This window comes from Pelecanus crispus, chromosome 9 (genome assembly GCF_030463565.1).
Source record: "Pelecanus crispus isolate bPelCri1 chromosome 9, bPelCri1.pri, whole genome shotgun sequence".
Taxonomy (NCBI): domain Eukaryota; kingdom Metazoa; phylum Chordata; class Aves; order Pelecaniformes; family Pelecanidae; genus Pelecanus; species Pelecanus crispus.
Window position 1 is genome coordinate 32,931,158 of NC_134651.1, and position 27,712 is coordinate 32,958,869.

The following is a 27,712-nucleotide window of genomic DNA, read 5'->3' on the forward strand; positions in this document are numbered from 1 at the left end:
TCTATGATTCTATGATTGTATGATACAGAAGAAGCAGCACAGGTGGCAGACTTTGTAGCTCTAAGATTAGAAACAGTCAGCCTTAGACAAACAAATCCATTTTATGACTTGCAAAATTAGGCCATGAGGTCCCAAACTAGGGTCCTACCAAGGTACTGGTGGAGGGTATGAGACCACTCTGCCCTTCCCATCTTGTCAAATGAAAAAGGATTCCCAGGACAGAAATGTGGAAGCATCAAGTAGGACAGGCAATCTCCCACAAAAAAAAAAAAAAAAAAAAGGCAGAAGCAGCCCTCACCTGAAAGCCAGAGCTCAGCAGACATAGGAAGCAGCAGACCAGTAACAACGCCATTTCTGCCTCAAGGCTCACAGACATGATACTAAATGTGACAGTTGGTAACAAGAAGCAGACAGAGAACTCAGACCTGTGAGCTACTACTGGAAGTTGTACAGAACATACCTCCGAGAGTTCACATTTGGATATGTCAAGAATGTCATCAGCACCAGCTTCTTTTGCCTGGAGAGAGAAGATACACACCCAGAGAATTAGACCATGCAGAAATACATGGCCTCTTGCTGCATACTGACTAAACTACTCAACTGGCCCCTCCCTAGAAAATGCAATTACAGTTCTCTCTGTAATTCAATGATGACACTAGAAGCAAAGGGTGCGCTGCTACAACTGCAGCAAGCAAAAGCAACTGGGAAACCAAACTGCAGAAAAACCCTTTGGTGCAATAAATGAATTTCTGCACAAAGCACATCCTAATTCTGCAATTTTAACTGAAAGGATATGGAAAAGAAATTATGGGTTCTCAATAGAGGCACTTCCTAGGAATAACAGCAGTGCCATCCAAGCCTGTAAAGAGCCTGCTGTGTCATTGGCATGTCTTACCCACCAGACCAACCTTCTTCTGAACTGTACACAGAAACCAAAATAACCTACTATTGCCTTTTTGCTTCCGTGGGACCTGCAGAACCAGCTCTGCTGTGTAAGGAGGAGCAAGGAGTCACTGCTTCTGTACAGAAGTGATGTTCCGTGTTCAAATCAACTACATCCAATGCAGTTGCTAACAGCAGTGAAACTGGACAAACCTTACTGTGAGTAGCATTGCATCTCTGGAAATATTTTCTTAAAGAAAAGGCACGGCACGATGCAATAAACCCGCAATAACCTGCTTGTGTTAGTGCCTCTGTTAAGTCTTCAGAACTGGGTATCTGACCCTAAACTAAGCACATGCAATACAGAATTAGTCCTAGAACAGATTAAGCTATCCTTCCCCAGCCCCACAGGAGCTGAACAGAAACCTTCCAACTGAATAAATTCAGTAAAACTGGCTTCATTATTGGTACATAACAAAGCCTTCCTTTCCAAAATACCTTACAGACATCCAACAGGCATAATTCTGTCACTTTTAAAATGCAGGTGCCTCTGGGGTAAAGCACAGCAGACCCCCTATGCCAGCACTGGTCCATAGCTCCTATGGCAGAATAGGTGAAATAATTCAAAAGAAGATTGCTTTCAGAAAGCCAACTTTAAATCTGCAGCTGCTATAAGGCAGGTAGTTCTGCTGAACTTGATGGCATGAAAGCAACTTGCTGAGGATCTACCCCAGAAGATCCTGGCTAAATCCTACTCCAGGAAAACAAACAGCAGTATCTAACAAGCTAATCCTCTGAATCATAGGAAGAAACGAAATAATAATGAGAAGCGAAAGAGGGGCACAAGGCAAGCCAGTTGTGATGGGAAAGGTGATGTCACAGGTTCCTTGGCAGGAAAAGCAAACTGTGAGGTCTGTAAGAGTGAAGGGGCATGGAGGAGAAAGCAGGGATGGGGTCCCATATGCAGGCTGGCAGATGCGGTCAGGTGGAGGATGTTACATGGAACCACAGATGCAGAGAGGGATGGAAGTGGCATGAAGGAGACCTGTGATTGGGAGGGCAAAGGGAGACAGGGAAAGCAGGAATTCTCTGATGTACATTAGGAAAATGACCTGCTGTCTTGGTGAGATCGGTAACATGATTACTGGTAATGCAGGGGACATACTGATTCAGCTGGCATCCAAGACTAGACACAGAGAACAGAAAAGACCTCGGCACTGCTTACCAGGCACATTTGGTATTCAAGGCGCTTCCGAGCATCATCGCTGGGTTTCTTCTTACGGAAGAAGAGTGGCATCTTTAGTTTTGACTATAGCTCCGTCTCAGTGACACAAATGATCAGCGTAAATAAGGGCAGAGGGCTCCTGGAGTATGTGTTTGCTGGGGAGCCTGGACTACAGAACTGTGCTCTAATAAGGGGAGAGAGGGGGAGAAAAAAGAAAAAAATCACTGTCTCAGCAATTGTCTTTGTTTAAGCCCTTCTCTGGCTTGGTCAAACAGGCAGATTCCAGCACACCTCCATGGCAGAAGTGTAAACATGAGCCGCAAAAGCACTGCTGTGTCTCTGAGATGGGTTGATTGTCTTGGTCATCCCTGTGCAAGATAAATTAAGTCAAGCTGGAACATGTACAGAGAAAGGCTATTGAGTGATCAGGAAAATGCAGGGTCCACACTAGGATAGGAACTAAAAAAGCTGTATTGAGAGATCAAGCACCAGGGACAAAACCCGAACTATTTAAACTCAAAAGTCAATTCTGGCACAATAACAAGCAACTGTAAAATGTTCTAGAATAAAGCTAGGCTAGAAATGTGAAAAACTACTAATCCTGAGAGCAATACAGCTGCCTTTGCCTTCTAGGGCAGGTGAGAATAAACAAGACCCCAATACAGTTCAAAATACAGACAAGTGTTTGCAAGGGACTTGATGACTACTGAGTGCAGCAGAGCCTCCTCTGGCACGTCACACAGCCTGTCCCAGTTGCTTCCCAGGATGTCACGAGGACCCCAGACAGGCATTTGGAATCAGGATGCCCAAGCTAAACTTTGCTTCTCAGCTTTAGGGGTTGTCCCAAGTTAACAAAACACTTGATTCACTTGCTTTCTGGGCAGAAGCAGAGTCGCACAGGAATACTTTCCCCGTATTAGTCACACAGTGAGATGAAAAGATTCTGCTTAAACACCTAATAGCTTAAAGTCAGATTTTTAATAAAATAAAGCCAAATGAATGCCCAATAGTCTAATAACTGCCTGCAAAGCTAGAAGAACCTAACTTCAAAAAACCTCTGACTACAAACCAGAGCCGATCGCTTCTGCCCCAGCCACAAGCCGGGGTGTGCTATCTGCCCTCCCAAGCACTTAGGAGCTTCTCCCAGGCTGTATGTCTCCAGGTCAGATTGCCATACTCCATCCTGGGCTTACAGGGCAGCCAGATCTTCCCCAAAATGGTTGTTCCAGGTCACTACAGGACTGAGAGCTGGAGAATCTTCTTCTGTTAATTCAACTGGACTGTATGCAAAGACACCAGCTGATTCAAGTATAAAGGGAAGAGAACTTGAACCAGAAAGAGGAAAGAGTGGATCACAGTAAGATGCCTCATGAAATCAGAACTGGAGGTGGGTGAAGGGGTAACAGAAACTGGAGTCAATTCTGGAAGAGGACTGAACCAGCAGGGGAGAAAAAGGGAGTGTGTTGCTGGATTTTGTGGGAAGGGCAGAAAGCTAAGGCTGGACAAGAAATGGCGAGACCAGCTGGTAATTAGATGGACACCAGTTGGGATGCTGGGAAAGGAGGGACGGGAACCAGCTGAGCAATAAAATCACGGAGGAAAAGGCGTTCATCTGAGGCTGCTTGAGAGCAGGGGGCAAAAACTGGCAATGCAGAAAGAGTGCAGAAAGAGCCCAAGCTGGGGCTGCTGGTGAACAAGGACTCACAAAGGGAGCTGATGCAGGTGGGACTGAATCTGGCTTGGTCATAAGACTGGGATAAGATAAGAGCAGAAAAGCAACAGTGAGCCCAAAAGGGGGAGTTTTGAACTGGCTGGGCAAGAAGCCTCGGGGTACACAAGGAACCTAAAGAGCCATGATCAGCACTGCACAGCAAAGAGGGTGGGCCCAGGCAGGAGCTACAGCTGCCAAAAGTCCAAATTGAGATACACGCTATGAAGCTTGCATTGGAAGTTTCACTTTGCAATGACTTTTTTAAACAGTTTCAATAAGCAATTTTAAAAACAACATAAAAAAGCCAATACGTCACCAGTTCACCAGTGTGTTCACCAGTAAATGGCACAGCTATACAATACAGTTAATTTATGCTCAGTGAAGCTCATGTGTTGTACATAAAAAAGATGGTTCTCTGCCAGCTCAGTGTCTACAAACTGGTCTCAAACTGAAAAGCATGTAGCCACAGCATACAGCCAGAGATGTTCCTACAGTTGCTTATTATGGAGAACTCTGCCAAAAAACAGAGTTTTATATAGACAAATCCTTAGCGTAAAAGCAAAATACAACTTCAGTCTAAATGCATCCAAACAACTACCCTTCATTTCACTCCAGAAACAAGGAGGCAAAGACGTCCCATTTTACCGTACTGCTGTCATACCACTCTGCTGGAACAAGTGAGGAGACACAGCAGAAGGTGGCTACAAACAAACTCATTCTGTGCATTAGAATCAAACCCTAACAATTTCATGGCTCTTTCCCTGCCATCCCACTTTGCTGTCTTTTTAACAAGTTGAGGCTACTGAAATGCCCCTCTGACTCACCTCCCCCCAGGAGGGGAGGTAACAGCAAAAATTCAGAAGATTAAGCAAGGAGGGAAGTTGTCAGAGCTACAGTTTAGAAATGCAGGAAAGCAATCAAGAGCCATATGCAAGGGTCAGCCATCACAGACAGAAACAAAAGAAGGAAATTTAAAGATGAGAAACCAGAACAAGGGTGCCCGCAGCAAGACATCCGTAACTTTGCTGAACATGTTCAACTATTTGCTGAGGAGTTATGCATCCCCTTGTCATGTCTTACCTTTCTCTATTACAGCTAGACACCTTTTATTAGTCATGTGGATAATGGAAAATCATTAAAATTTCACCCAAGAAAATACATAAAGACATAAAGGCTGAAGGACAGACAGTTGAACAGGGAAAGAATCATATCAGGGGTCAAAAGATGAAGGATCAGAGACTTGTTAAATGGATTGAACAGCCTTTAAATGTCAAACTTGCCTTAGTGAAAAGACATGTCAAATCTGCAACAGCAAAGTTGTGCCTCTCTCTGTGAGATTGGCTTTGTATGCTCTGCTGACCATCATCAATTTTAAATGAGACTAGCACTCAGCAGTCAATAATGAGAAGGGCCTTTGCCATGCGACGACATTTTATATGATGTAATTTTTTTTTATTAAGTTATTGAAAGAACTATGTGTAAGTGCCCTGGACAGCATCCACCCTGCAGTAAGTGAGCATCCATGAATGCAAATCCTGCGTCCCTACGGATGCCAGCTGCTGGTCTTTGCAGGCACCTGCTCTGCCTGTGTAAGCAGCAACAACGCACACACACACAGGGCGAGAAAAGGCAGGGGTATGCCCTCTGTGTGTTTTACAGTCTGCAGCTGTTTAGATGCCGAAGGTAAAACAAAACCAAAACCCTAATTTTACAAACAAATGTAATCAAAGCAAAACAGCAACGTGGCTATATAAAAAGACCCAAACCAAACCCCAATTTCTGAAACATTTTGTACATCGTAAATACGGCATGGCACTGTAACAGACAAGATCGGGGTCTGAAAGGAAAAGAGATTTTATTTTCTCTGGGAAAACATGCTCAGGAGCACAGCAATGCAGCAGTGAGTCAGTGTCTGGATCTGAGTGGGGCTCCTGCAGAGATGCTGCCTAGTCAAGAAGGACAGAGCTGTCACCAAACATCTCTCAGGCCTGCTCACTGAGAGGAAGGTTATCAAGCGACTAGCAGTGGTAGCACCAAGCCCTGCAGCCCAACATGCACTGAAACAAGATTCAGGAAGGAGACAGAACTGCAGCTTTGTAACTTACTCTCCCGCAGCACGTTTACTCTTTGTGCTGGAGAGCTGTCATGAGTTGTACCACGCCCCCATAATAACCAGGCTCTGCTCAATCCTGTCAAGGTCCTCCCCTGGCAATGCCTGTAACAAATCTCCTCTCTTCTTCACCAGCTCCAGCTCTGCCTCTCAGTCCTTTCCTTCCCTTATTGTCACTATTCTCTTCTTCTTCTCTTTAGGGATTCCCTGCAGTGTCCCCCTCCCAGGTTTCACAGAGATTCCAAAGGCTATCTTTCTCGGTCCTCCTCTTCTTTACTCTTTTATCAGCCAGAATGGAGCCGTTCTGCGCCTGAAGGCCTGAGCGCTGCCAACACCGGCCCCGACACCTGAGGAAAGCAGCAACAATGAGCAAGGGCAGCGTCTCCTCCTGCAGCAAACACACCCGCAGCTTCGGGCACCACCTGCTCCCAACCCCCGGTCGCCTTCGCGGAGGCGGCAGAAGCGCCTGCACGGTGCCCCGTGCCTTCCCTCGCTCCCGCCCCTCTGAGGAGCCCGGGCGCAGCCCGGGAGATCTCACACCCACACGGAGCCTCGCACCCTCGGGAAGGGCAGAAGTCGCCGCCGATCCGCCGCGAAACCCGGCCCCGCCAGGCCCCGCGTCTCCGCGCTGAAGGGAGAAGAGCCCCGCACACGCTGCCGAGGCCCGGGGGCCGATCCCCCCCCTCCGGCCCGGCCTCGCTCACCGCTCCCCGCCGCCATGACGCAACACCTCCCCGCCCGCCCCCTGCAGGGGTCACGTGACCTCCCGGCCGCGGGGACCATTGAGAAAAGCGCCCAGAGCGCCCCGCCCCGACCATAGAGTTCAGCCCAGCCTCCCGCAGCGCTCGTGCGCCCCCAGGCGGGAAGGCTGCCCGCCCCGCCCACTGCCCGCCCCACCCTCTCGCGAGATCTCGGCGGCTATATCCGGTGCCCGCGCTGAGCCCACGGCCTTTCCGCCGCCCCGCCATCCGCAGCGCCTCGCCATCCGCCGCCATCCGCGCCCGGCGCCGCCGCCATGCCGCCCAAGTTCGACCCCAACGAGATCAAAGTCGGTACGTGCTGGGCCGGAGGGGAGGCGGGGGGGCGGAGCGGCCGGGTCCGGGCCGTGAGGCCGGGCCTGGCGGAGCGGGGCTGACGCGCGTTGCTGTGCCCACAGTGTACCTGCGCTGCACCGGCGGGGAGGTCGGCGCCACCTCCGCTCTGGCCCCCAAGATCGGCCCCCTCGGCCTGGTACGTACCGCGGCACCGGGCGGGGAGCGGGGGGAGACGGGACCGTGGGCGGCTCCTGGAGCGGCGGGAGGCCTCGTGGGGCGGAGGACGGCGGCGCTTCCCCCGCTCCAGGAGCGCGGTCGCTTGGGCGAGGGACGGGGCAGGGAGGCGGGGCCGCAGGTGTGAGGCGGCGGCGCGGGGTGAAGCGTGTCCCGGGTGCGTGGCAGCTTCAGTGGCGGGCGGCTGCCCCCGCCCCGCTGTCCGGCCTGGGAGCGAGGGAGGAGGGTTTGGGTGGTATTATGGTGCGGTGAAAGAAGCCATGATGTGTTCGGTACAGTGTAGGATGGGGATATTCTACTTGGATGCAAGTGATGTTTTTGTAACCATAATGTGTCTTTTCTTAGTCTCCCAAAAAGGTTGGTGATGACATTGCCAAGGCCACGGGTGACTGGAAGGGGCTGAGAATCACGGTGAAGCTCACAATCCAGAACAGGCAAGCTCAGGTACTAAACGCCAGAAGGGATGGCTTAGTGGTGCAAGCATCAAGCACAGATGAGCTCTGCTTGCTCGAACCACAAGCTTAAATCCCGGCAGGGTTGACTCAGCCCTTCATCCTTCCGAGGTGGATAAAATGAGTTCCACACAGCCAACTGTGTGGGGGTCTTCAGGGAAAGACCTTAAAATGCCTGCATGAACCTTCTGAGTGCCACTGGATTGAATCTGGCAGTGGGGCGGGGTGTGTGTTTATGAAGCCTGGGGCTTGCCAGGCTGAAGGTTCCCAGCCTGTGAGCAATGGGAAGGGATCTGCCCATGTGCAGAAGCTGATCTTTTATCCTGTTGCAGATAAAATTGTTCCTTCTATGGAACATCTGACCAGGAAAAAACTACTTCAAGCAACACAGAAATTACAAAAAAAACTCCTTACCTAGTCCTGTAGCCACCTGCCACTATACCTGTCCTGAATTCCGTGGCTGGTATATTCCAGTGGTGAGCTGAGAGGAAGCCCCAGTCCAGGAAGCAGTCCTCTTCTTGCTGTGGGGAGGCCTGTGCCGAAAGGCTGGGAACAAGTTTTTGCATCACAAAAAAGCCTTGTGTACAAGTGAACTAACCAAAAATGCAGTGTTCTGGCGATAGCTTTCCAGGCACTGACTGCGTCGTTGAGTATTTTCATTGGCTACCTAATTCTCCTTGGAGGGGGGGCAAAATTAATCTCTTTTCATTTAGATTGAGGTTGTTCCTTCTGCCTCTGCTCTGATTATCAAAGCTCTGAAGGAGCCTCCTCGTGACAGAAAGAAGCAGAAAAACAGTAAGTTTTCATCTAGGTTTAGTTCTGAATGTGATTTGGTGCTAAGAGGGGAATGGGTACCTTCCTTCCAGATTATTCAGCATAAACTGGCAAACAAGTGCCATGGGGATGTATCTTGGGCAGCGGGAATTCCTTAAATGTCAGAGTACAGATGACAGTCTATGCAAGCAGAGTTCAGTTTCTTGGAAGATGGGGTAGAACAGCCACCTGCCACTGTACCTGTCTTGTAGTGCATTGACTAGTACAGTCCAGAGGTGAGCTGACAGAAAATGCCAACTTCGGAAACAGAGTTATTCATCTTTGGGGTAACTTTGTGCCAGAGTTGGGGAGCAGGTGCACTGATCACAGCCCCGCTGTAGTTGTAAAGTCTCTGGTTTCCATGTGGTCTGAGTGCTGGGAATGGTGCTTCTCTAATGAAGCATGGGGGACTGGGAAGTGCCCTGTGTTTACATGAACTTACTAGTGCTGTTGCCTTGCTTCACAGTTAAGCACAGTGGCAGTGTCAGCTTTGATGAGATAGTGAACATTGCACGGCAGATGCGGCACAGGTCCCTGGCTCGAGAGCTCTCGGGTAAGTACTGGTGCTGGAGTTGCACTGAGTCCTCTCTCTGCTTGCTGTGAGTGCCTGAGCCAGGTTTTAGTCTGATTCCTGGGAGGGCCCCATAGCTGTGGTGTGGTGGTGGAGCTCCTCATGTGGCTTGGCTACTCAGGCACTGAGAACCACAGAACAACCTTGTGCTGGCTGTGAGCCAGCCTCACACCTGGTGAAGGTAGTACAGGATGGTGAAGGGTATACAGCATCAGATGTGGTGCTTTCTGGTGTGTTCCCTGGAAATGAGTATGCTAAAGTGGCAAGGTTTTTTTTTTTCCTGTGGTAAAGCCCTGACAAGCTGTATCTTCCCGCTACAGGGACGATCAAGGAGATTCTTGGAACTGCCCAGTCTGTGGGCTGTAGCATTGATGGCAGGCACCCACATGATATCATTGATGACATCAATAATGGTGCAATTGAGTGCCCAGCTGTAAGTATCCATCTCTGACTGAAATTGCTGTATAGGCTATTTAATAAAAGGCTCTCTACTAATGAGCTGTATTTGCTTCTTTCAACAGAGCTAAGACTGCAGAAAAGAAGTTGCCATATGAAGGCTCCTTAAGTTTTTTGTAGCACCTTAAATACTTAATAAAAGACCCAGTTGTCTGCAAACAGTGCTGCTGGCTTAATTTCTCCTTGTCCTATGCCGCATGAATAGTGGGGTTTGGCTGGGGACCACCTGCCCTCTCATCAACCAAGGTGATGGTTCTTACACAAACTTCAAAGCTAGAAGATGCTTATTTCCCATTTACTGCCCTGAAGTCATATGCTTGCAGCAACACCGAGCTTTGAGTGGAGTTGCCTCAAGCCAGCACTCCCAAACACACTGTAAAGAGCAAACATTGTTAACTTGTGTCCTGTGTAAAGCTTTGTGTGCTCTGTTCTTGCCAGTGCTGGATGTGCAGCTCAGAGCAGCAGGTGTTGCCTGAGGCAGGCGCTGTAGTAACAGGTCCACCTTCCCCTGAACCACTACAGCCAGGATGCAAACACATACTGAGGCCTGAAAATAATTTTGCAGGCTGCCTGCCTTGTAACCCTTTGCTAGAGTAGCTGCATGTGCTTGTGGAATGGAAGGGCTCTGACTAGTCCCTGTTTGAAATGAAATCCAAGGTGTGGCTGTTCAGTCAGCATTCCCAGGGACTGCAGGAGCCAGGGAGAATACCTTCATGTGTCTGGCATTGCCTCTAGCCCATCATCATTGGGAGGAACCTATGGCTTAGGTGGCATTGTGGGTTTTCCATTGTAGAACAGGTTAGATTCTTCACTTGGATTTTTCTCCTGCCTTGAAGCAGAGGAGATACTGGATTTTCTTCTGGTGACCAGGACAAGTACACACACTAGCTTGAGCTGAATTTCTTTTCTTTTTTTTCTCCTTGCTGAAGAGGAAGAAGTCCCTTGATTATGGGTGAAATCCTGTGGTCCTCTCTGTTTCAGAGAGTTGTAAAGAGCCCAGTCTCATGTTTCTTGGGTCTCCTGGTTCCTTGAATTGTGATACTGGGGGAGCAGGGTAAGCAAGCTCTGTAACCCCTCTTTACATCGTATGTTCCAGGTCCTGGTATATTCTCTGAAAGAAAAAGAAGCAGTTTAAATGTATTTCTTTTTGTGGGGGCATTCTGTAAATCAAGTGCTACTGCTTGTCAAGAATGGATCCTAAAACCAGGCTGAGCCACAAAACTTGTGTTTAGCAGTAGATATTCCAGCTGTTTCTGCTAGTAACTGTACCCTGCAGGAGTGCCAACCTAACCTGCTGATGAAGAGCTGCTGCTCATAGACAAAAGGAGTTTGCTCTACTAATGGCTCTTGCTGAAGGAAAGGCAGCTTGCTTGCTTCAGATAGAAAACCTGTCAGAGGTGTCCATGCCCATTATGGTATAGATTGGGGTAGGGATGTAAGTGCAGCTATTGAAAAGCACAGTGAGGAAAGAGCAAAAGGTTTAGCCTTGCTTATCCAAAATTAAATTTTTTGGCAAAGCTCTTGAGGAGGGCCTTGCAAACACCATGATCTCATCCAATGAGGATGCAAGGAACTGAAGTTCAGCTATAGCACATCTACCTATTTAACCTTGGAGAGGTTCCTGTGTGTTTCAGGCTTGATGCTTGAAATCATTGTACTTCACAGTATTTGACACGTGGTTCTCACACCTGAAAGCTCTGTCTAGCTGTTACAGTGGTGCAGCCGGGGGGGGTGGATAGAACCAGAGTCCTTCAAAGATCCGGGGGAAACTTCCTTCTATTTCTAGCAAAGGCTGGATTTTCCCTTGGGGCGGCACAGCACAAGGGATGATCTTTGAGGCTGTGGAAAGCTCTTAGAAGTGAAGTGAAATTACCCTGGTAATAAGAATGCTTTAGCTGACTCTGAGGTATTACTAAAAGCCCTATTAACAGCAGCATTATGATTGCAGTTTACTTCAGCCCTAACAGAGCGGGCGGGGGGGAAGTCCTGAGTGTTAATTTACATCTATTTTTCCAAAGGGAAAGGGCATCAAATTGTTTTCAGGATGCTGAACTGTATGAGCCTTGGTCTCAGAAAAACATTCTGCAAGGTATGTTTTCCTCCTCTGCAAAGTGGTGACAGTACTTGATCAACTTTTTTCTTGCCAGCATCTCTTGCAGATAACTCTTAATGTTATTCTTATAGGGTACTTACAGCCCCAGAGGAAAACTTTCTGGCTGGAGCTCTACTGCAGCGAGCAGGACTCTAAAGCGGTGTCCATTGCAAGAATTGGGGGAGGAAAAATAATAGTTCTGCTAATACTTCTAGGGGTGTGTAGGAGAGAGTATGGTATATGTGCTAGTTGGGCTTCTAAAGTTTGTTGAATGGGGTCTAGATTATTTATCAGGATCTGCCTGAGCCCTTTGTAGGAAGAAGCCAGTGCAGCAGGAGGGTGAAGTTGGCTGCAGCAGGGAATTGTCTGCTGCTGTGTCAGACATACCAGGTGCTGAATGAGCTGGAGCCTCTGTAAAGAGGAAAACTCAAGTCTCCAAATAAATTCCATCCCAAACTGAGTGGGAGGAGGTGAGCACCTGTAGTAATGTTTATTTCTAAAGTATATTCAAGTAAAGTGTTGTTTTCCAGTATACAAAGCACTCTGTAATTCCTAAGCAGCTTTAGTTGAAGGCTACTTGGATGCAGAGCAATTGTGAGCTGGTTTGGTGAAACTAAACCCTTGTGTTTGCTCTAGCTTAAGGCAGGAGTGTGGCTTGGGCTGAGCCTTCCCTGCTGCCTCTCAGCACACAGCAGTCATGCCCTAGGAATGTATCTTGTACTGCTTGTGAAGCATAAAATGTACATTGTGTTAGCAGCGGGATCTTCAGAAATCACCTCTATCTGCACGTGATTTAACAACAACTGCTTCTTTGACAAGACTTCCGTTTCATATCTGCTCTACTTCTGCTAAAGTACCTACTAGTGAAGCAGGTAAAACTTCACAAAGGTGGACCCTGGGAAAGGAGAAGTCTCCTAACCTGTCCTTGCAAGATCCAAAATGCCAGGCCAGCATCAAGGCCCAGCCAAAAGAAACTGCAAATCATGTTTGTTTTCCACCATAGTCCTGTTTTCTGAAAAGTTCAATGAAGCAACAACTCTGTAATTTTGCACTGAGCTCATGGGCAGGAGGGAGATGCATGACAGCACCAAGGGAGTTGCCAGGATCTTAGGAGAAAGATCAGGCTGGCAGTGTAGCGGAGGGTAGGTGACTGCTGGAGCGGGGATGCGCGGGTGGAGGAGTTCAGGCTGACCGGTGCATTTACGATTTCTGAGAAGATCCACGTTTGTCCTTTGTTCCCTGATGAAATGCGGGTACATTGCTCCGGTGACTTGGGGGCCATGGAGATTGAAGACTGGTTGTAGTGAAATAGGGAAAAGCATGACGAAAAAAAAATTAGCTTTTATCAGATGAAACAGCCATGGCAGACACCAATTTTACAGTACATCCCAAGCTGTGACTCTCAGTGTGGAGGGAGGAGCTGGTCCCTCATTCCTAAAGCAAAAGTGGCAAAGCCTGACCCAGGTGTCCCCAGAAATTGTGGTTCTCTGCAGAACCCGCAAGGTTTTGCCCACAGACTGTTACAGTCTGTCTGTTCCTTTATAACATGGGCTGTATCTTGGGCAGCTTTGCCCACAGTCCAGGCCCTTGCTGGCCTGTCTCGGCTAGCTGCCTGTCCTAAGCTCTGCACGCAGGCAGTGCAGGATTTTGGGCAGCTTCTTCAGCTGATAGAAGCAGAAAACAGGAGAGTTTGTGGCTTTGCTCTTTCGTCTGCTTTTTCTCCTGCTGTCTGTAGGGCCTTTTTCTGAGGCAACCAGGGAATAAAACAAGGCTGAAATGCCAGACACTTGCCATCTTTAATTCCTTGGCTTGGAGCTGACCACATATCAAACTAGGAACGGTGCTTGGATGCTCTCTGAACCAGGGTCAGGTGTGGTTCCTCATGCTCTGTAACCTGGCACCTTCCCCACCTCTCAAAGGACATGAGTTGCAACAATTTCTGATAAGGTATAGGGGGAAAAAAATCTTCTGTGATGAGTGGTCACAGGCTGCAACAGGGATGTGGTGGGGTCTCCATCCTTGGAGACAGACAAAGGTCAGCCTGACACTGTCCTGGGCAAGCTGGCCTGTCTGCATGTTGGGCGGATGGTTGGATCCCTTCCAGCTGAAGTTACGCAGCGATTCCACGACAAAGCTGCATGAATGTTCAAAAAACGGGTAGATGTGGCACTTCGGGACATGGTTTAGTCTAGTCTACCCTTGATTGGTTTAGAGTGGACTTGGTGGTGTAGGTTAATGGTTGGACTGGATGATCTTAAACGTCTTTTCCAACCTAAACGATTCTATGATTCTATGAATGCTTACATTACCTGAGGTAGGACAGCCTGGCAGCACCCCTTTCAGCAGCAATTTTAGTTTAAAGAGGTTTACAGTGTTTGTTGACCCTGGTGTTGATCCCCCACTTTGGTGTGAACCCCAAGAGCCTCAGGAGCCATCAGTGTCATGGGTGCCCAGGGGTGTCCTGTGTACCAGTACACACACACACACTGTGGTTTTTCCCCCACTTGGCAGTGCTGGAAATAATTGGAAAAATGATTTCTTTTGCTTAAGGGAAACTCTCTTGGGGCAGAATACATAACCTTTCCCATGCTACCTTAGGGCACATGCTCTGGTGGAAGCAACGTAGTGTTTGGAAGGAGGGTACTACCCTGCCAATAATTCATTTTTTCTAAACCAGGCTTCTTAGAAAGGAGGCAAAAGGCTTGTTAAAGATAGTAACAACCTACATTAACTTCACATTTAAAATCCATCTTCTTCATAACTGTTTGTGCTCCAAAGCCAGGATTTCTTCCCACTCTGGTGACCTATACCTTCAGGAGAAAATGAAAGGGACATTGAGAAGCGCTGAGCCCTGCCCAGGAGACCTTTGCTCTGGTGGCATAAGGGATTTGTGCGCTTTAAGGAGAATTAGCTTTCTCATTTCCCTGAGACAAAACAGGCTCTGAAAAGCCAAATCTTTAGGATTCATGTCTTCCTGCGTTACAAAATGTTAGGATAGAAAATCTGAATTTTGTTATAGCTTGGTGTAGGGTACGAAAGGCCCACGGGGCCAGCTTCCTTCCACCTGCCTGCAACACATGCTGTAATGGTGGGTGCAGTAAAGTTAAGCACTATTTACTGTGGGCACAGTGGGAAAGGGAAGGCTGAATCCAGCATCTCCCAGCGGGTGGGAGCCATTGGTGGGTGCTCATGGGGGTGCAGGTCCCATCCAAGCTTGCAAGCAGCATGGTGGGGTGTGAACCATTCACTAACAGGGCTCCTCATGACTCTGCCGTTTCTGATCCGGGGTGGATCAACCGATGGCATGGCTGTGCCACTGGGGCCGTACGTTGGCTCTTGCTAGCGCCCAGCCTAATGCCACGGTGCTCAGCCAGCTGCCAAGTGCATCTGTCCCCACGAGCAGGAATTAGACTCCATGGCCCACCTCTAGCAGAAGACCACAGTGCTGGGGAGATACCCTGCTCTTTGCAAGGGCGGAGAGGTGGTCTCCATCCATCACCTCCTGCCCCATGTCCTGTGGCTTCGAGGAGGCTGTGCCCTTCTGCAATGTCTCTGAGGGCAGGGAACCATACTGAGGGGGCAACATGGGAAGTACAGAGGGTGTCAAAAGGAAGACAAAAGGCCCAAATAGGAAAGGGACCTTTTTCTGGCATAAAGAAAGGGAGAAGCCTGCTTTCTGGAGGAGTTGCAGGCAGAAGACCTGGCTGGAAATGGGGCTTGGGCAGTACACACCTGTGGCTCACCTCCACTGTGGACATCTGAGCAGAGCAGCACCCAGTGCTTCACCACCCCTCCTAGGAGTCAGGCAGGCTGGTGTCCCTGCAGGGGCTAAGTGCAAGCAGTACCCACAGCAAACTTCCAAAAGGGAGCTAATGCCACAAATCCTGTGTGGTTTTTTGTGAAAAGGAATATGCAGATTACTTCTCCATGCTGAAATCATGAACACAAATTGCTGCAATGCCCTTGCATATCCATGTACAGCCCAAAATAACCCCCAGTGCTGGAAGGGCTGACAGTAAACTGCGTCCCATGGGGAGTCCTTCCACTGCAGGGTGACCTCACAAGCGGCGTTTTGTGAGGCCTGCGGTCCTCCAGGTCTCCCACCGCAGCTGGGGCTGGTTGCCTTCCCCAGCCAGGGCACAGCGAGTTTGGGCACTGTGGCCCACGCCTGGGGTCTCATTAACCACCCCCAGGCAACCTCAAAGCACACTGGCATCACCAGCATCATTCTGACTTTCTCCCTGGCCCAGACCATTTCTTCTCCCCACCCGCTGAATAAGAAACCCCTAATTCCTGCTCAGTGTGTCTCCAAACCACATGAAAGAGCAGTGCTGTGGGGAACCAGAGCTCTTTCCACCCCAAGTGAAGGCCCTGTGTGCTGAACACCAACCACCTAGCTTTTGCCAACAGTGGTACCATGGGCTCTTGTTTTTTTCTCTTTCAAATGTACGGCCACAATCACCAAAACCCACAATCATCAAAAATGAAGTGATGCCCCTGATAAACCAATAGGCACATTCATTAATTCACTGCATGTTCTTTCCTTTCCAATTAACGTATTAGAGATTTTATTTTTTCCCTTACAAATTCTTTAAAAAGTGAAACATTCTTTTTACCATGTATGTATTTTGTTTCAAATTCGACAACTTGATTGACTTTTTCATTAAACGCAATTACTTTTGCCTATCCTGTTGCAAAGGTTCACCTGTCTGGTTCGCTGTTATGAGAAAAGGGTCAGGTTTGTGCCCAAACTGTAGATGCAGCGCTTGCAGAATTAGGTACTCCTGTGATCTTGTGGGTCAAGGTGCTAATGATGGACTGCTCCAAATAGCTTCATGTGTTTAATTTCCCTGGTCCATCATTATAGCCTTTAGGTGTACCTCTCTTCTGTGGGACTGCTCCATCACAGGGATGAAAGATTCAGGAAAGTTTTCTACAATTCATCTTTAGATTTAACGTTAGATAGTCGTAGCACTGGTTTAAACCCACCTCCCTTGTTGTTCATGTTCTTCAGGACACAGTTGTCCTGTTCTGCCCTAGAGCTTTGTAACTTTGTATGTAGGAAGCTTCTTTGTCAGCCCTCCTCAGCTGCTTTATCCATTTATTTGCGCTTTGGATTCCCTCTGTTTCAAGTGTTGGTTTCTTCAGCGAACACATCCATCAGGAAAACACAGCAGGCTCTTCACACACCTGCCTCGACACACTCAGCTCCGGCTGCGGAGTCTTTGGGAGGGAAAGCTCTGCAAAACCCTTTCCCTGAGTTTTGTGGAATAAAGATTAACTTTTCAGTGCTGGTGATTCTTATTGCCGTTTAGATGTTAGTCACCATTACATCATGGAAATAAGTAACCGTACACTCATCCTGCTCGCATGAGGACGAACCAAACTCCCCAAGAGCAAAATGTCCTCGGAGCCCCCTCACTGCAACGACGGGTCGAGCAGGGCTCTTTCTCTCGTCCCCTTCTTTCCCCGCACCGTGCATGAGTTTTGGCAGGGACGCCCGCTCCAGCGCGCACAGCAGCTGCTGGGATGCCGGACAGGCGTCCGCGGGGTTCATCATGGCCGGCAGTAACGCCCAAGCTCTGTTCGTCGGGTTCGCCCGTGTCCCCGCAGGAACACCCACGCAGGCACCCTCCCAGCACGTCTCGCCCCGGAGTCTGTTTCCCCTCCGAGCCGTTTTCCAGCTCGGCGCCCGCGTCCGGCAGCCGCTGCGGATCGCCGCCGCGGGGAGCGCCGTCGCCATGTGCCGGGCACCGGGCAGCGCTTCCCCGCCGGCGGCGGCGGCGGGCCAGGGGCAGCGGAGAGGCCTGAACTTCCCACAGGAGCCGGGCGGCCTGCGGCTGGGCCCGGGGGACCCCGGCCTGCGCGGCCGCTGCGGACAGGCCCGCCCGGGCAGCGCGGCCCCTCAGAGGCCGCGAGGGAGGCGGGAGGCGGGAAGCGGGCGGCGGGCGCGAGCGGCCCTTTTAAGCCCTGCCCCCACCGCTCGCGCTCTCCAGTGTCGGCGGCACGAAGCTTCCCGCGAATGTGACGTCACCGCCCGCGCCTCCCTCTCCCGCCCGAAGCCCGCTCCCGAGCCCGCGCCCGCGCGCGGCCCCCCTTCCCCACGTGACCTCGCGCCGCGCCGCCCGCCGATTGGACGAGCCGGCGGCGTAGTAGGAGTGACGCGCCGGCGGTGCGGGGCGCCATTGGCCGGACGGCGACGGGTGGGAGGTGGTGCGGCGCCCCGCCCCCCCGGGTGTGCGCGAGGCGGCGGCGCGTGGCAGCGGCGGCCCCCGCTGGCGGGCTCTGAGGGGCGAGCGCGGGTGGCGGCGACCCCGGCCCGGCCCGGCCCCGCCATGACCGACTTCAAGCTGGGGATCGTGCGGCTCGGCCGGGTGGCCGGCAAGGTGAGCGCGCCGCGGTCGCGGCCTGAGGGCGCCGGGGGGCGCGGCCGGGCGCTGCGGGCCGGGCTCGGCCGCGCCGGGCGGAGCGGGGGGCGGCGGGACCGGGGTTCGGGGTCCGGTCGGGCGCGGTTCTGAGGGCCCGCGCCGCCGCCGCCGTGGCCGGCGCGGGGGGCGGGAGGCGCGGGCAGCCCGGCCGGTGCCGGCGGTGCCGCCGGGAGGGGAGGGGAGGGCAGGGCAGGGCCGGGCCGGGCCGGGCGGCCGCGCTGACGGCAGGCGGCCGCGGTGTGTTTCAGACCAAGTACACGCTGATCGACGAGCAGGACATCCCGCTGGTGGAGAGCTACTCCTTCGAGGTGAGGGGCCGCGCACCCTGCCCCCTTCACCCCGCCGCTGCCCCCCGCACGGTTCCCCCCGTCCCTCCGGTGCCGCTCCTGGCCGCCGCCGGGGGCCGGCCCCGGCCCGCCTGTGCTGCCCGCGCTCTGCCGCTGCTCCGCGTTAGTTGCTTTATTTTGCTTGTTGCTTTAGTGGCGGTACCAAAGCCCCCTCGCTGTGCCCCACGGACCGGCCGCCAGCCCCACCTTCCTCCCGCCGCCTTCGGCGGGCGCCGGGGCCCCTTTGCCGTCGCCTCTTGGGCCAACGGTGCCTGGGAGGACTTTGCTGTGGGACCGGTTTGCAGTGTTCTGGGGGTGGAGGCAATTGCAATCTGTTGCTGAAGGTTTTGGGTTTTTTTTTTTTTCCTGTGTGACATGCTTAAATACAACTGCTTATGGAAGCGCTCTGCCCTGCAACTTTCCTGCTTTGGGGGGGCGGGGGAAGTTTGAAATTATCAAAATACCAATATGAATGCTTTTCAGCAGGGAAAGTTCTGGGTTTTTTTTTTTCGTTTTAAATGAGCATTAGTTTAAAACAAATTAATTTTATTAAATAGTTTTTTGCTTTCAGCTGAAAGCTGAAACGTATACAAACAGAAATTTGTATACTTTTTGAGAACCGATAATTTTTGTCTCCCCTTATTTGGTTTGGCAAACTTTAAAAACTTTGACTCTGCACATAGTCTTGGATGAGAAAAACTTCTTTTATTGATAACTTATTATGGGACCAGAAAAAATTTTTTCTCTTCGCATCCACTGAAAGAGGGTAAGTGGATTCTACCAAGGCTTTGAAAGGGAAAGAATTCTTGATTAAAAAATCTTCTAAAACTAAGGCTTTTTTTGAGGAGGGACCATCTTTTGCTTTGTGCCTGTAGCGCACCAGGCGCTTCAGAGCTGCACTTAGGAGCGTTAAGTGCTGTGGCAATGCTGCTACCAGAAAACGCCGTGTTTGCCCATTCCTCCTCCGTGGTAGCTCACGGTAAGCATGTACTGTCACCGAGAGTGGTAATACGCTGCAAGCATCCTAAATTTGTCTAGTCCTTAGTACGGTTCGTGAGCATTAGCGCCAACACAAAGTGGAGTGGAGAAAAGAAGGCAGGAGCACTCCTTCCACTAGCAACCCCTAATTAGATTGGTGTAAAGCAACACTGAAAACAAAGCCCTGGTGGCTTGCTGATGGCTGTACAGAAAATCTGCACTAGAGTGGAGAATGGATCCTGGCCCTACAGGCTCACAACTGGATTGTTGCTGTTCTTTGTCCAAGTGGGACTCCTGCTGTGCCCAGCCTCCTTTCTTCCCTTTCCCATCTTCATAAAGTACAATAGCAGAGCTGGTTGGTTCCCCTTGGAGGTTTGAAACAAGTCAAATTCCATTAAGGTCAAGTGACCTCTAGGAGACAGGTGTTTCAATATTGGGTCCTCCCTGAATCCCAGTGGAGCATGTGCTCTGCTACTCAGTGTTGGATGTTCTCACAGCCTTTCCCTTTTCTCTAGGCTCGGATGGAGGTAGATGCTGACGGAAATGGTGCTAAAATATTTGCTTACGCGTTCGACAAAAATCGTGGAAGGGGATCTGGCCGTCTCCTGCATGAGCTGCTCTGGTAGGTATTGTAAGGAGAGCTAAATACTTTAAGGGTTCACTAAGGTGGAGTTTGCTGCCACCAACTTGTATGTTGTTTATTTCTCTGCCTGTAGTATTTTAAGTCTTCTCAGGAGGCTTGCGGCTACACTCAGTTGGAAACCCAGCACAGGGGGTGCCCATAGATCTTATTATGGCTTGGTTTTATGCTGAGCCTTCAGACAGCTGAGTCCCTGTAAAAACATTATTCCATGGAAAACAGTGATAGGTGAGTATTATTCTAATGGAGACCATTTAAATCTGAGAAATGCTGTTAAAACTTAATTTCAGGGGTGGGGGAGCAGGGAGCAGGGGACTGGCTTCATTTAATAGGTGAAGACTATTAGGTTGACTATTTAGTAGACTAACCTTTTGAGTTTGGGGTTTGGTTTTTTTTTTTGGTCCCATGATAATCAGGTACGTCTTACTGACAACAGTGAGAACTGGCAGAGCACTGGAGAGAGATAGAACCTCTGATAACTTAAAACTTTGGGGATTTTTGTTTGGCCTTCTGGAAAGCTGCCTCAAGTGGTGCTGATGGTGCTTCGTATCAGCTGCTATGTCTTATTTTCCATATTTTAAGAATCATTGCTTGATATCCTTTCTAGCTGCCAGTTTAGATTCAGAGGCCAGCTTACTCAGTTGTGAGAGATTAGTTCATCCAGTGAGCTAATAGCTGCTCTTTCTAGATTTCTACATGGGTTTGTAGAAAAGATAGGGTATGCTAAAGAGAACTGTTATTTCTTTTAAAAGCCTTTTTTGAGAAATTAAGCATGTTTTATATTCAGTTCCATAAACTATACTTAGCAGTCACAGTGCCCAAGATATAGCTGTGCTTTCTTTGTTGTTCCAGGTTACTTTTTATTCCCCAAACTAGTCTCTGTACAAGAGGAGGGAGACAGGAAGAATATGAGGGGCTGTTACTATTATTTACAATCTGGTCATTAAATATGGATTTTAACCTGCATCTGTTAATGTTTAATCTTGTTGCACATATAACTTTGAAAATTATTACGAGGTTGGCTGCAGTATGTGGGATAAATCACTGTCAGCTACTGCTAACTGTGAATCTCATACAGTAATAATTGTCATCTGTAAGTAGCACTAAATGGCACCTTAAAATTATTCCAGCTGACTGTTGTGAAGGCTGTGTAGATGATGACAGTCCAGCTGTTTGCTTGTTAGACAGCCCAGTCATTGCCTCTTCTGGTTTGTTTTACTTAAATTAGGAAATAATTCTAATGTATTCAGTTAAGTAATTCAAATTGTGTCACTCTAGCATGCACTGGTGTTAAAAAATCTGAGATCGTGTGCGTAATAGGGATTTTTGAAAGTCACAAAGGTGGGGCGTAAACTGGAGCTGCAGTTCTGAAGTTGCAAGTCAAATTCTTTGACTAAAAAATATGAAATATTTCAGCTGTTTCTGTAAATTCAGTTTCATCCCTTTGAGGGTGTACATTTTGCTGTGATCTTTAATTACAAGCTAACACAATGCAGGTTTGTATACCTTTGTGACTGAGTCTCCTAATGTCTTTAGAAAGTCTTTTGGCTACAGGTGCTATGTAGTTACTGCTCCTCCTAAACAGAATAGGCACGTTTTTCAGCTTTACTTACCTGCACTGGGGACTGCTTTGAAAACAAAACAGAAATGTGTCTTAGTGGCAGGTCCTTCCCTTTGCGAGAAGGAGTACTGCTGAAGGTTTTGGAGCCCTTGAAAGACAGGAGAGATGGGCAGTAGCGGTCATTACTCTTTCAGGGCAGGGCCAGCCTTACTTCTTGGGTAAATTAAAAGTAAAGAACTTGAATTAGTGCAGGTATAGGAGTGTAATTTAACTTTCCTCCCCAAAACGTACCTCAAAAAAGCAGCTCACTCGGAAAAAACTAACCTGATTGTGTGCTTCTAGTTTAAGATTAAGTGAGTAGGCATGTGTTGGATGCTATTGAAAGTAAAGCAGATTTTTAATTTTTTTTTTTTTTTAATTTCATTAAGCAGGTATCACTGTTCACATAATACAGCCCTCAAAATGGGAAGCTGGTAGCTACCAAAGCTGCAGCAATGACCTTCTCCCACTCTTCCCCCAAAGCCCTTCTGCTGACCTATGCAGAGCGTGAACTACAGTACTAAATGGGAACCAAGATCTGAAAAATACGCATGTTTGCTGCACATATTCTTCAGGAAGAGCTTCATGCAGCCACTCTTGTGCTTGCTGTGTTTTCAGGATGGACTGTTAGCTTCTCTGAAGCAGGATTTGAATACCTCTGGCTAGGGACCTGCAGAATAAGTCTGTCATCTTCTCGCCCTGTTCCCTGTATAGAAATCCCAGCTTGCTGTATTTTGGCTGGGTGTAGTGATGTTCCCTGGGGAATAGCAGCATCAGGAGATTAGTCATAAGTATCACTAACTGTGTGTTCAAGAAGACATCTAAGACCCGATTTCTTTTTTTTTTTTTTTTTTTTTGAGCACTTAACCATCATACTGCTTATAACCTACTCAGTTATGGCTGCTGTTGACTTCAGTTGCTGTTGTCTGTACTTGGCACTATTATGGGCCTCGCTTCTCAAGTTAGCTGCTGAAATATAAAAAGAACAGTATCCAGTTAATTCTCTGAGAAGTTTTGATTTAAGTGTTTCACCTGGCATCTTGTAGGAGCTCAGGTGTGGTGGGGGAGGTAGAAGCTACAGCTCTGCAGGAGTTGGCTGCATTACTGAGGCTGTTTCTTCTTTGTCCCCTTCTTCAAGGAGAAGGCAGGTTCCTCCATGAGCCTGTCCTTCACTGCGCATTTCTGATTAACTTCTGGAGATGGTCCATGCTGTACACTTTTGAAGCATAGGTCTAGGGTGAGGAGTGGTATGTGCTTGTGCATTCAAAGGTTGCTTGATTATGTATGGAGAAAAGGGACTGTTCTGAATTCTGCTAATTCTGGCGTCTCAGTCAAGGGGTATTCTGTTAACATTTTTATTGGTCATCAGCAAGACCCAATTTCCATGTTTACTTTAAGACCTTTGTCACTTGATGTAATAAAAACTCACAGCAATGTAGAGACGAATGCGGGTTTATACATAGTGAAAAAAGTGGGCTCACTGTGCTAGCAAATTTTATCAATATTTGCTTATGAAGGATTGTGGGTACAGACCTAGACTTTGTAGGAGCAGTGTAGGCATGTGCCACTCTGCTGTGGCTTCCTGGTGTCGCAATCTCTTGTAATCCTTTCTTTCCCCAACTCCATCCTTTCTTAAACTCTCATTATCTAATCCATTTCAAAAATACTTCTTAACTTGGTCTTGGACTCCCTTCCCCCCAGCACAGTTTGCTCTTGCTCTGAACTTGTCTCCTCCTCCCAGATTCCTTGTTCATATTTATCCCATCTCTTTTGTTGGCACTTTGTCCTAGTCTCAATCTAAGAACCTTAACTCCTTCCCTGTCTCTGTATCTGACTGATGCTCACCTTCGTCTGTTTGGGTCTGTGTACCTTCTGGGTTCCCACTTGTAGCCCTCAGGATTCGCGATTTCCTTGCCAGACCCTCTGGTAGCCTTCGACAACTCAAAAGTAGCTTTTCCTCCTTTAGGGCATTTCAGCAGACTCCTTTCCATAGTTTGTTTGCTTTTGTGTGGGTTCCCCCCACCCCCTAAAGAAGGATTTTATTCTTTTTACCTTCAAAGGGGAGGGCTTCTCCCTGTTCTGTGGCAGTCCAACAGATTCCCTAGCAGGAGGCCCCATACTCTATTCACATGCAGGCCTGCCGTTACAGGAAGAATTGCTTCACCTATGAGCTGGAGCATGGGCTGTGTCTGGGTGCTGCGTGTAGCCTCTCCAAGGGAATTCTACTCATTGAATTCTAGGAAGTTTAAGGTCATATGTGAATTACAAGTGTTTTTCTTTCCCCCAAGGTATGTAATTTAACCATAGCTGGATGGATTTTGACAAAGAAAACAAAAGACTACATTTTTCATTGTCAGTCACATTGAGATGAATTTCCCTGTTCTGCTGGATAATGCTAGAGCTTTGTAAAGGGAGGAAGAAAGTGGGAATTTTTTAACTTGGGCAAATCGTATCTCTTCAAAATTGGATGAGCCATTTGAACCGAAATGTTCAATAAACACTGAGCTGGAAGCAGCATCCAAACTAGACTTGGGTAAAGTTGTAAGTAGCTGTTGGAACCGTTTCCTAGAAGGAAATGCTGGGTGACCCTCAGACAGCACTGTCAGTTTTAAGTTGTCCTTCTTGATTGCTGCCAGTATGTTCTCTCTGTGCTTTGAAATTAATCATGGGATAACAAACATACCAAGAGACAATTTCTGTCCAAGCCTTACATTTCAGGTGGGATGGGGATTCCTGCAAGAAATGATACGGAAACTTATCCAGGCATAAGGGTGCTTGACAGTGAACTTGATACTTCATGAAATAGAGAAAGGAGAGATGAAAAGAAGGTGGAATGGGAAATGAAAACTGTTAGAAGGCAATAGGGAAGAATCACAATAGGACTTAATGTGCAGCCATCCTCCTTGCTGACAGTCCTGCTTTGGTTTTGAGCAGTTTCAGTAGATGTCTCTTGGTCAATTATGGAGTCATTGCAGGCTTTCTATGTGTTATGCACAATTAGAGTCTAAAAATAATTTGCATACTTGGTGAAAAGTCTCTTCTGTTGCTTTTTAAGAGATATTTCTTCATAAATAACAAACTCTGACTTCACACCGGTGCCCGACTTGCATTAATGTCTCTGATAGAATTTCCTATTAAAATAATAAAGCAGTATTGGCACCTTTCAAGTCTGCTCTGTGGAACACAATAATTACATAGACGCTTTTGCAGTAACTGGAGTAGGAGTCTCTGGAACTTTCTTTGCAGTATGCTTACAATTAAAATATACCATGATTGTCTTTTGATTCAACTCACTCATAATGGAAATAACCTCCTGGAACAAGTCTCTTCTGGGAGTTGATACATCTGAAGTAGCCACTGTAGTCTGTTGGCCACCCAGGTTTTACTGCAACTGTTTTGGTGACACCAGGCAGTGAGCTTGAATGCAGAGTATCTTCTGGAATTAGTATGATTCTTTGCTTTTTAGCTCTGGAGGCTTGTTCATCACTGACCCTCAAGTTGTTTTTCTCTCCTCCAGGGAGAGACACCGGGGAGGGATTGCTCCTGGATTTCAGGTGGTACATCTGAATTCTGTGACAGTGGACAACCGCCTAGACAATCTGCGCCTAGTTCCTTGGGGTTGGAAACCCAAAGCTGAAGAAATCTCTAGTAAACAAAGGTATGTCAATAATTGGCAGGGGGTTGCCATCAAAAAAACAAACGTCTTAAATTGTTGTGCCTCCTTCCTTCAGTGATTTTCATCTTGGCAGAGCCTTTTTTATTTGACCTTGGGCTACTTACACATCACTGTATGTCTTAACTTCCTCACCTGAGGAACAGAGTTAATGCTCACTGTTCATGCTAGCTGTGAAGGGACCATCTAACCCCATGGTATTATGCAGAGGTCCTGCTGTGCCAGATGTTGTCACCGCAGTAAAACAGTAAGCCTGCATTCCCTTCTGCTTGAGTGATGGCATCTGGGCACGCTGAATTCAGTCTGCAGATTTTACTGGATTGTGGCTCTTGTCCTTAGGCACTGAAATTCTAACAGCCTGTAGAAGCCAGAAGCTGCAAATGCTTACACTTGTAATTGTATATTTGGGTTGAAAACAAAATGAGTTCCTGGGATCAGCTTCTATTGCCTTTCACTTAGTAGGTTGTGGGAACTTCCTACATGCTGTGTTGCGCTAATGTTACTCAAAGCACATCAAGCTCTTAATGTCAGGATGGATTTGTTTAATTTGTGTTGTAATGCAGGTGTGTTCATTTTTGGTGGAGACCCATAGACTTAACATCACACTAGACACTTTTCTGCAGCACCCATAAGATGGGGTTGTTAGAGCTTATTAAACTGATTTTGAGATGTAGTGAATGGCAATGATGCTATCCTAGCATGTTTCTGTGAGTTCAAGAACAAGAAATGGACTTCAGGCCATTTACGCAGAAATAATTTTGCTTGATGTAAATGTTTCTTGATAGATACTTTTTAACTTTTTTGCATTTAGGCTAAAATAATCCTAAAAAGATGCTATATTAGAGGAGTATCTGTAGTCTGAGTCTTAACAAGCTAAATACAATGTTAACCCTACCTACTTTATTAATGAATTTAGAATCAATTTCCCTGTATGCATATTATGAATTTATGGACCAAACTTTCATTTGTTTTTTACAGGGAACAAAGTCTGTATTGGCTGGCAATCCAACAGCTTCCTACAGATCCTATAGAAGAGCAGTTTCCTGTACTGAATGTAACACGATATTACAACGCTAACGGGGATGTTGTGGAGGAGGAAGAGAACTCATGCACATATTATGAATGTCACTACCCCCCATGCACAATGATTGAAAAACAGGTGTGTTCAACAGAGTTGAAAGTAAGCATGTAATGACTTAGGCTACCATGTATGTCCAGGGATTTGTTCCTTAAAATGTAAAGCTTTATGTGTGCCATTCAGTTGCTGAAAGTGGTAATTCGTTTTAACTCGGGTTTTCTTTGGCATGAATCTTCAGACCCTATGATAATGTTCAGTTTGAGAGAATATAGTTTTGAATAGGGACAATAAATGACCTAGTGGCTTACTGGGAGGAGTGTAATTTCTGCCGAGTGTATGAAAAGACAGGTGGAAGCATTCCTCTAGGGACCCAGAGCTGGAATGAGCAAGCAGCTGTATAAGACAGGAGGAAGAAGCACTGTAAGAGGTTTTGGGCAGTGATGGAATAAAAAAAAAAAACATGCTTGACCTTCCATGAGAAGAGGGTGGATTTGAGTGGCCTTTATTCAGGGGAGAACTGGGAGGAAAGCTGGTTCTAGTTCTTTGCTGTAGGTAGATGAAATGAAGCAACATACATAGAGAATGGCAGAGAATGAGATGTCCAAGGGCTGCACCTCTTTGTCAGACAGATGTCCTTATCTATGAATAAGAAGGGCTTTTCTGGTGATAACAAATGCTGAGTAGACTAAAATAATTTTGTTCCACTTTTTTCCTTGGGGAAGAGAACGTTTGCAAAAATGGTCTTAAATGCCCTCCATTTGAAAAAGAGTGAGCTTTACCTTTTATTTGGGTCTGCATACGAAAGCTTCCTGGATAACCATAAGTTTGGCAATGGCTGAGGTTGTGCAGCCCTCCTGATCATTTCTGAATTTAAGATTTTTGTAGTTGTAAACAGAACTTCAGTTGCAAAGCAGTAGCAGTATGAGAATAAATGTGAAGTGCTCAAATATTTTGCCTATTAAGCCCATAATGTGATTCTGCAAGAGCAACTGCAAAATCAACAAATGCAATTACTTCAAAACCTTTTGATACTCTGACACTCATGGCAGGATGTTCATATTTGTGATAGGTGCAAAAGACATGATCATAAACCTACTCAGGAAATGATGTAGAGGTGCTCCTTGGCACTGAGCAGGCTCACTAATGCTGTCTTGTCTTCCTCATAGTTACGTGAATTCAACATTTGTGGCCGATGCCAGGTAGCGAGGTACTGTGGGTCACAATGCCAGCAAAAAGACTGGCCTGCTCACAAGAAACACTGTCGGGAGAAGAAGCGGACCTTCCAGCAAGAGCTTGGACCAGAACGATGACTGGGTGGCACAGGCCTCTTAGCAGCAGGATTCCTTCTCAAAGGCATTGGACTCTTGCTTTTGCACAGTAATGACAGACTGCTTATTGAAGCCAGAGGC

At 47.9% G+C, this 27,712-nt stretch overlaps 3 protein-coding genes and 2 non-coding genes across 7 annotated transcripts in view; 4 read left to right on the forward strand and 1 right to left on the reverse strand.

The window, feature by feature from the left end:
• Positions 1–6,510, reverse strand: part of LRSAM1 (leucine rich repeat and sterile alpha motif containing 1) — a 28,642-nt gene extending 22,132 nt beyond the window's left edge. For 2 of the 3 annotated variants that reach the window (XM_075716389.1, XM_075716387.1), the window contains exons 1-3: positions 5,924–6,329; positions 2,108–2,291; positions 461–517 (exon numbers count right to left, since the gene is read on the reverse strand). In XM_075716389.1, the coding sequence (XP_075572504.1) occupies positions 461–517; positions 2,108–2,179 (129 nt within the window). In that variant the 5' untranslated portion in view covers positions 2,180–2,291; positions 5,924–6,329. Of the gene's footprint in view, positions 1–460; positions 518–2,107; positions 2,292–5,923; positions 6,330–6,486 lie in introns of those variants that run through there. The other variant, XM_075716388.1, reaches the window with a different exon arrangement.
• Positions 6,511–6,905: 395 nt separating this feature from the next.
• Positions 6,906–9,641, forward strand: RPL12 (ribosomal protein L12). The gene is made up of 7 exons (XM_075716508.1): positions 6,906–6,980; positions 7,085–7,158; positions 7,542–7,640; positions 8,362–8,443; positions 8,928–9,014; positions 9,353–9,465; positions 9,554–9,641. Exons 1-7 carry the CDS (start codon positions 6,944–6,946, stop codon positions 9,557–9,559), a joined length of 498 nt encoding a protein of 165 aa, XP_075572623.1. The 5' UTR covers positions 6,906–6,943; the 3' UTR covers positions 9,560–9,641.
• Positions 8,078–8,206, forward strand: LOC142594379 (small nucleolar RNA SNORA65). Its single transcript, XR_012831373.1, has one exon. It is a non-coding gene; the product is annotated as a small nucleolar RNA SNORA65 (small nucleolar RNA).
• On the forward strand, positions 8,650–8,778 carry LOC142594378 (small nucleolar RNA SNORA65). The gene has a single exon (XR_012831372.1). It is a non-coding gene; the product is annotated as a small nucleolar RNA SNORA65 (small nucleolar RNA).
• An 8,274-nt stretch (positions 9,642–17,915) lies between the features above and the next one.
• On the forward strand, positions 17,916–27,613 carry ZMYND19 (zinc finger MYND-type containing 19). The gene is made up of 6 exons (XM_075716940.1): positions 17,916–17,966; positions 18,257–18,316; positions 19,828–19,934; positions 25,070–25,210; positions 26,204–26,384; positions 27,470–27,613. Exons 1-6 carry the CDS (start codon positions 17,916–17,918, stop codon positions 27,611–27,613), a joined length of 684 nt encoding a protein of 227 aa, XP_075573055.1.
• The last annotated feature ends 99 nt before the right edge of the window (positions 27,614–27,712 follow it).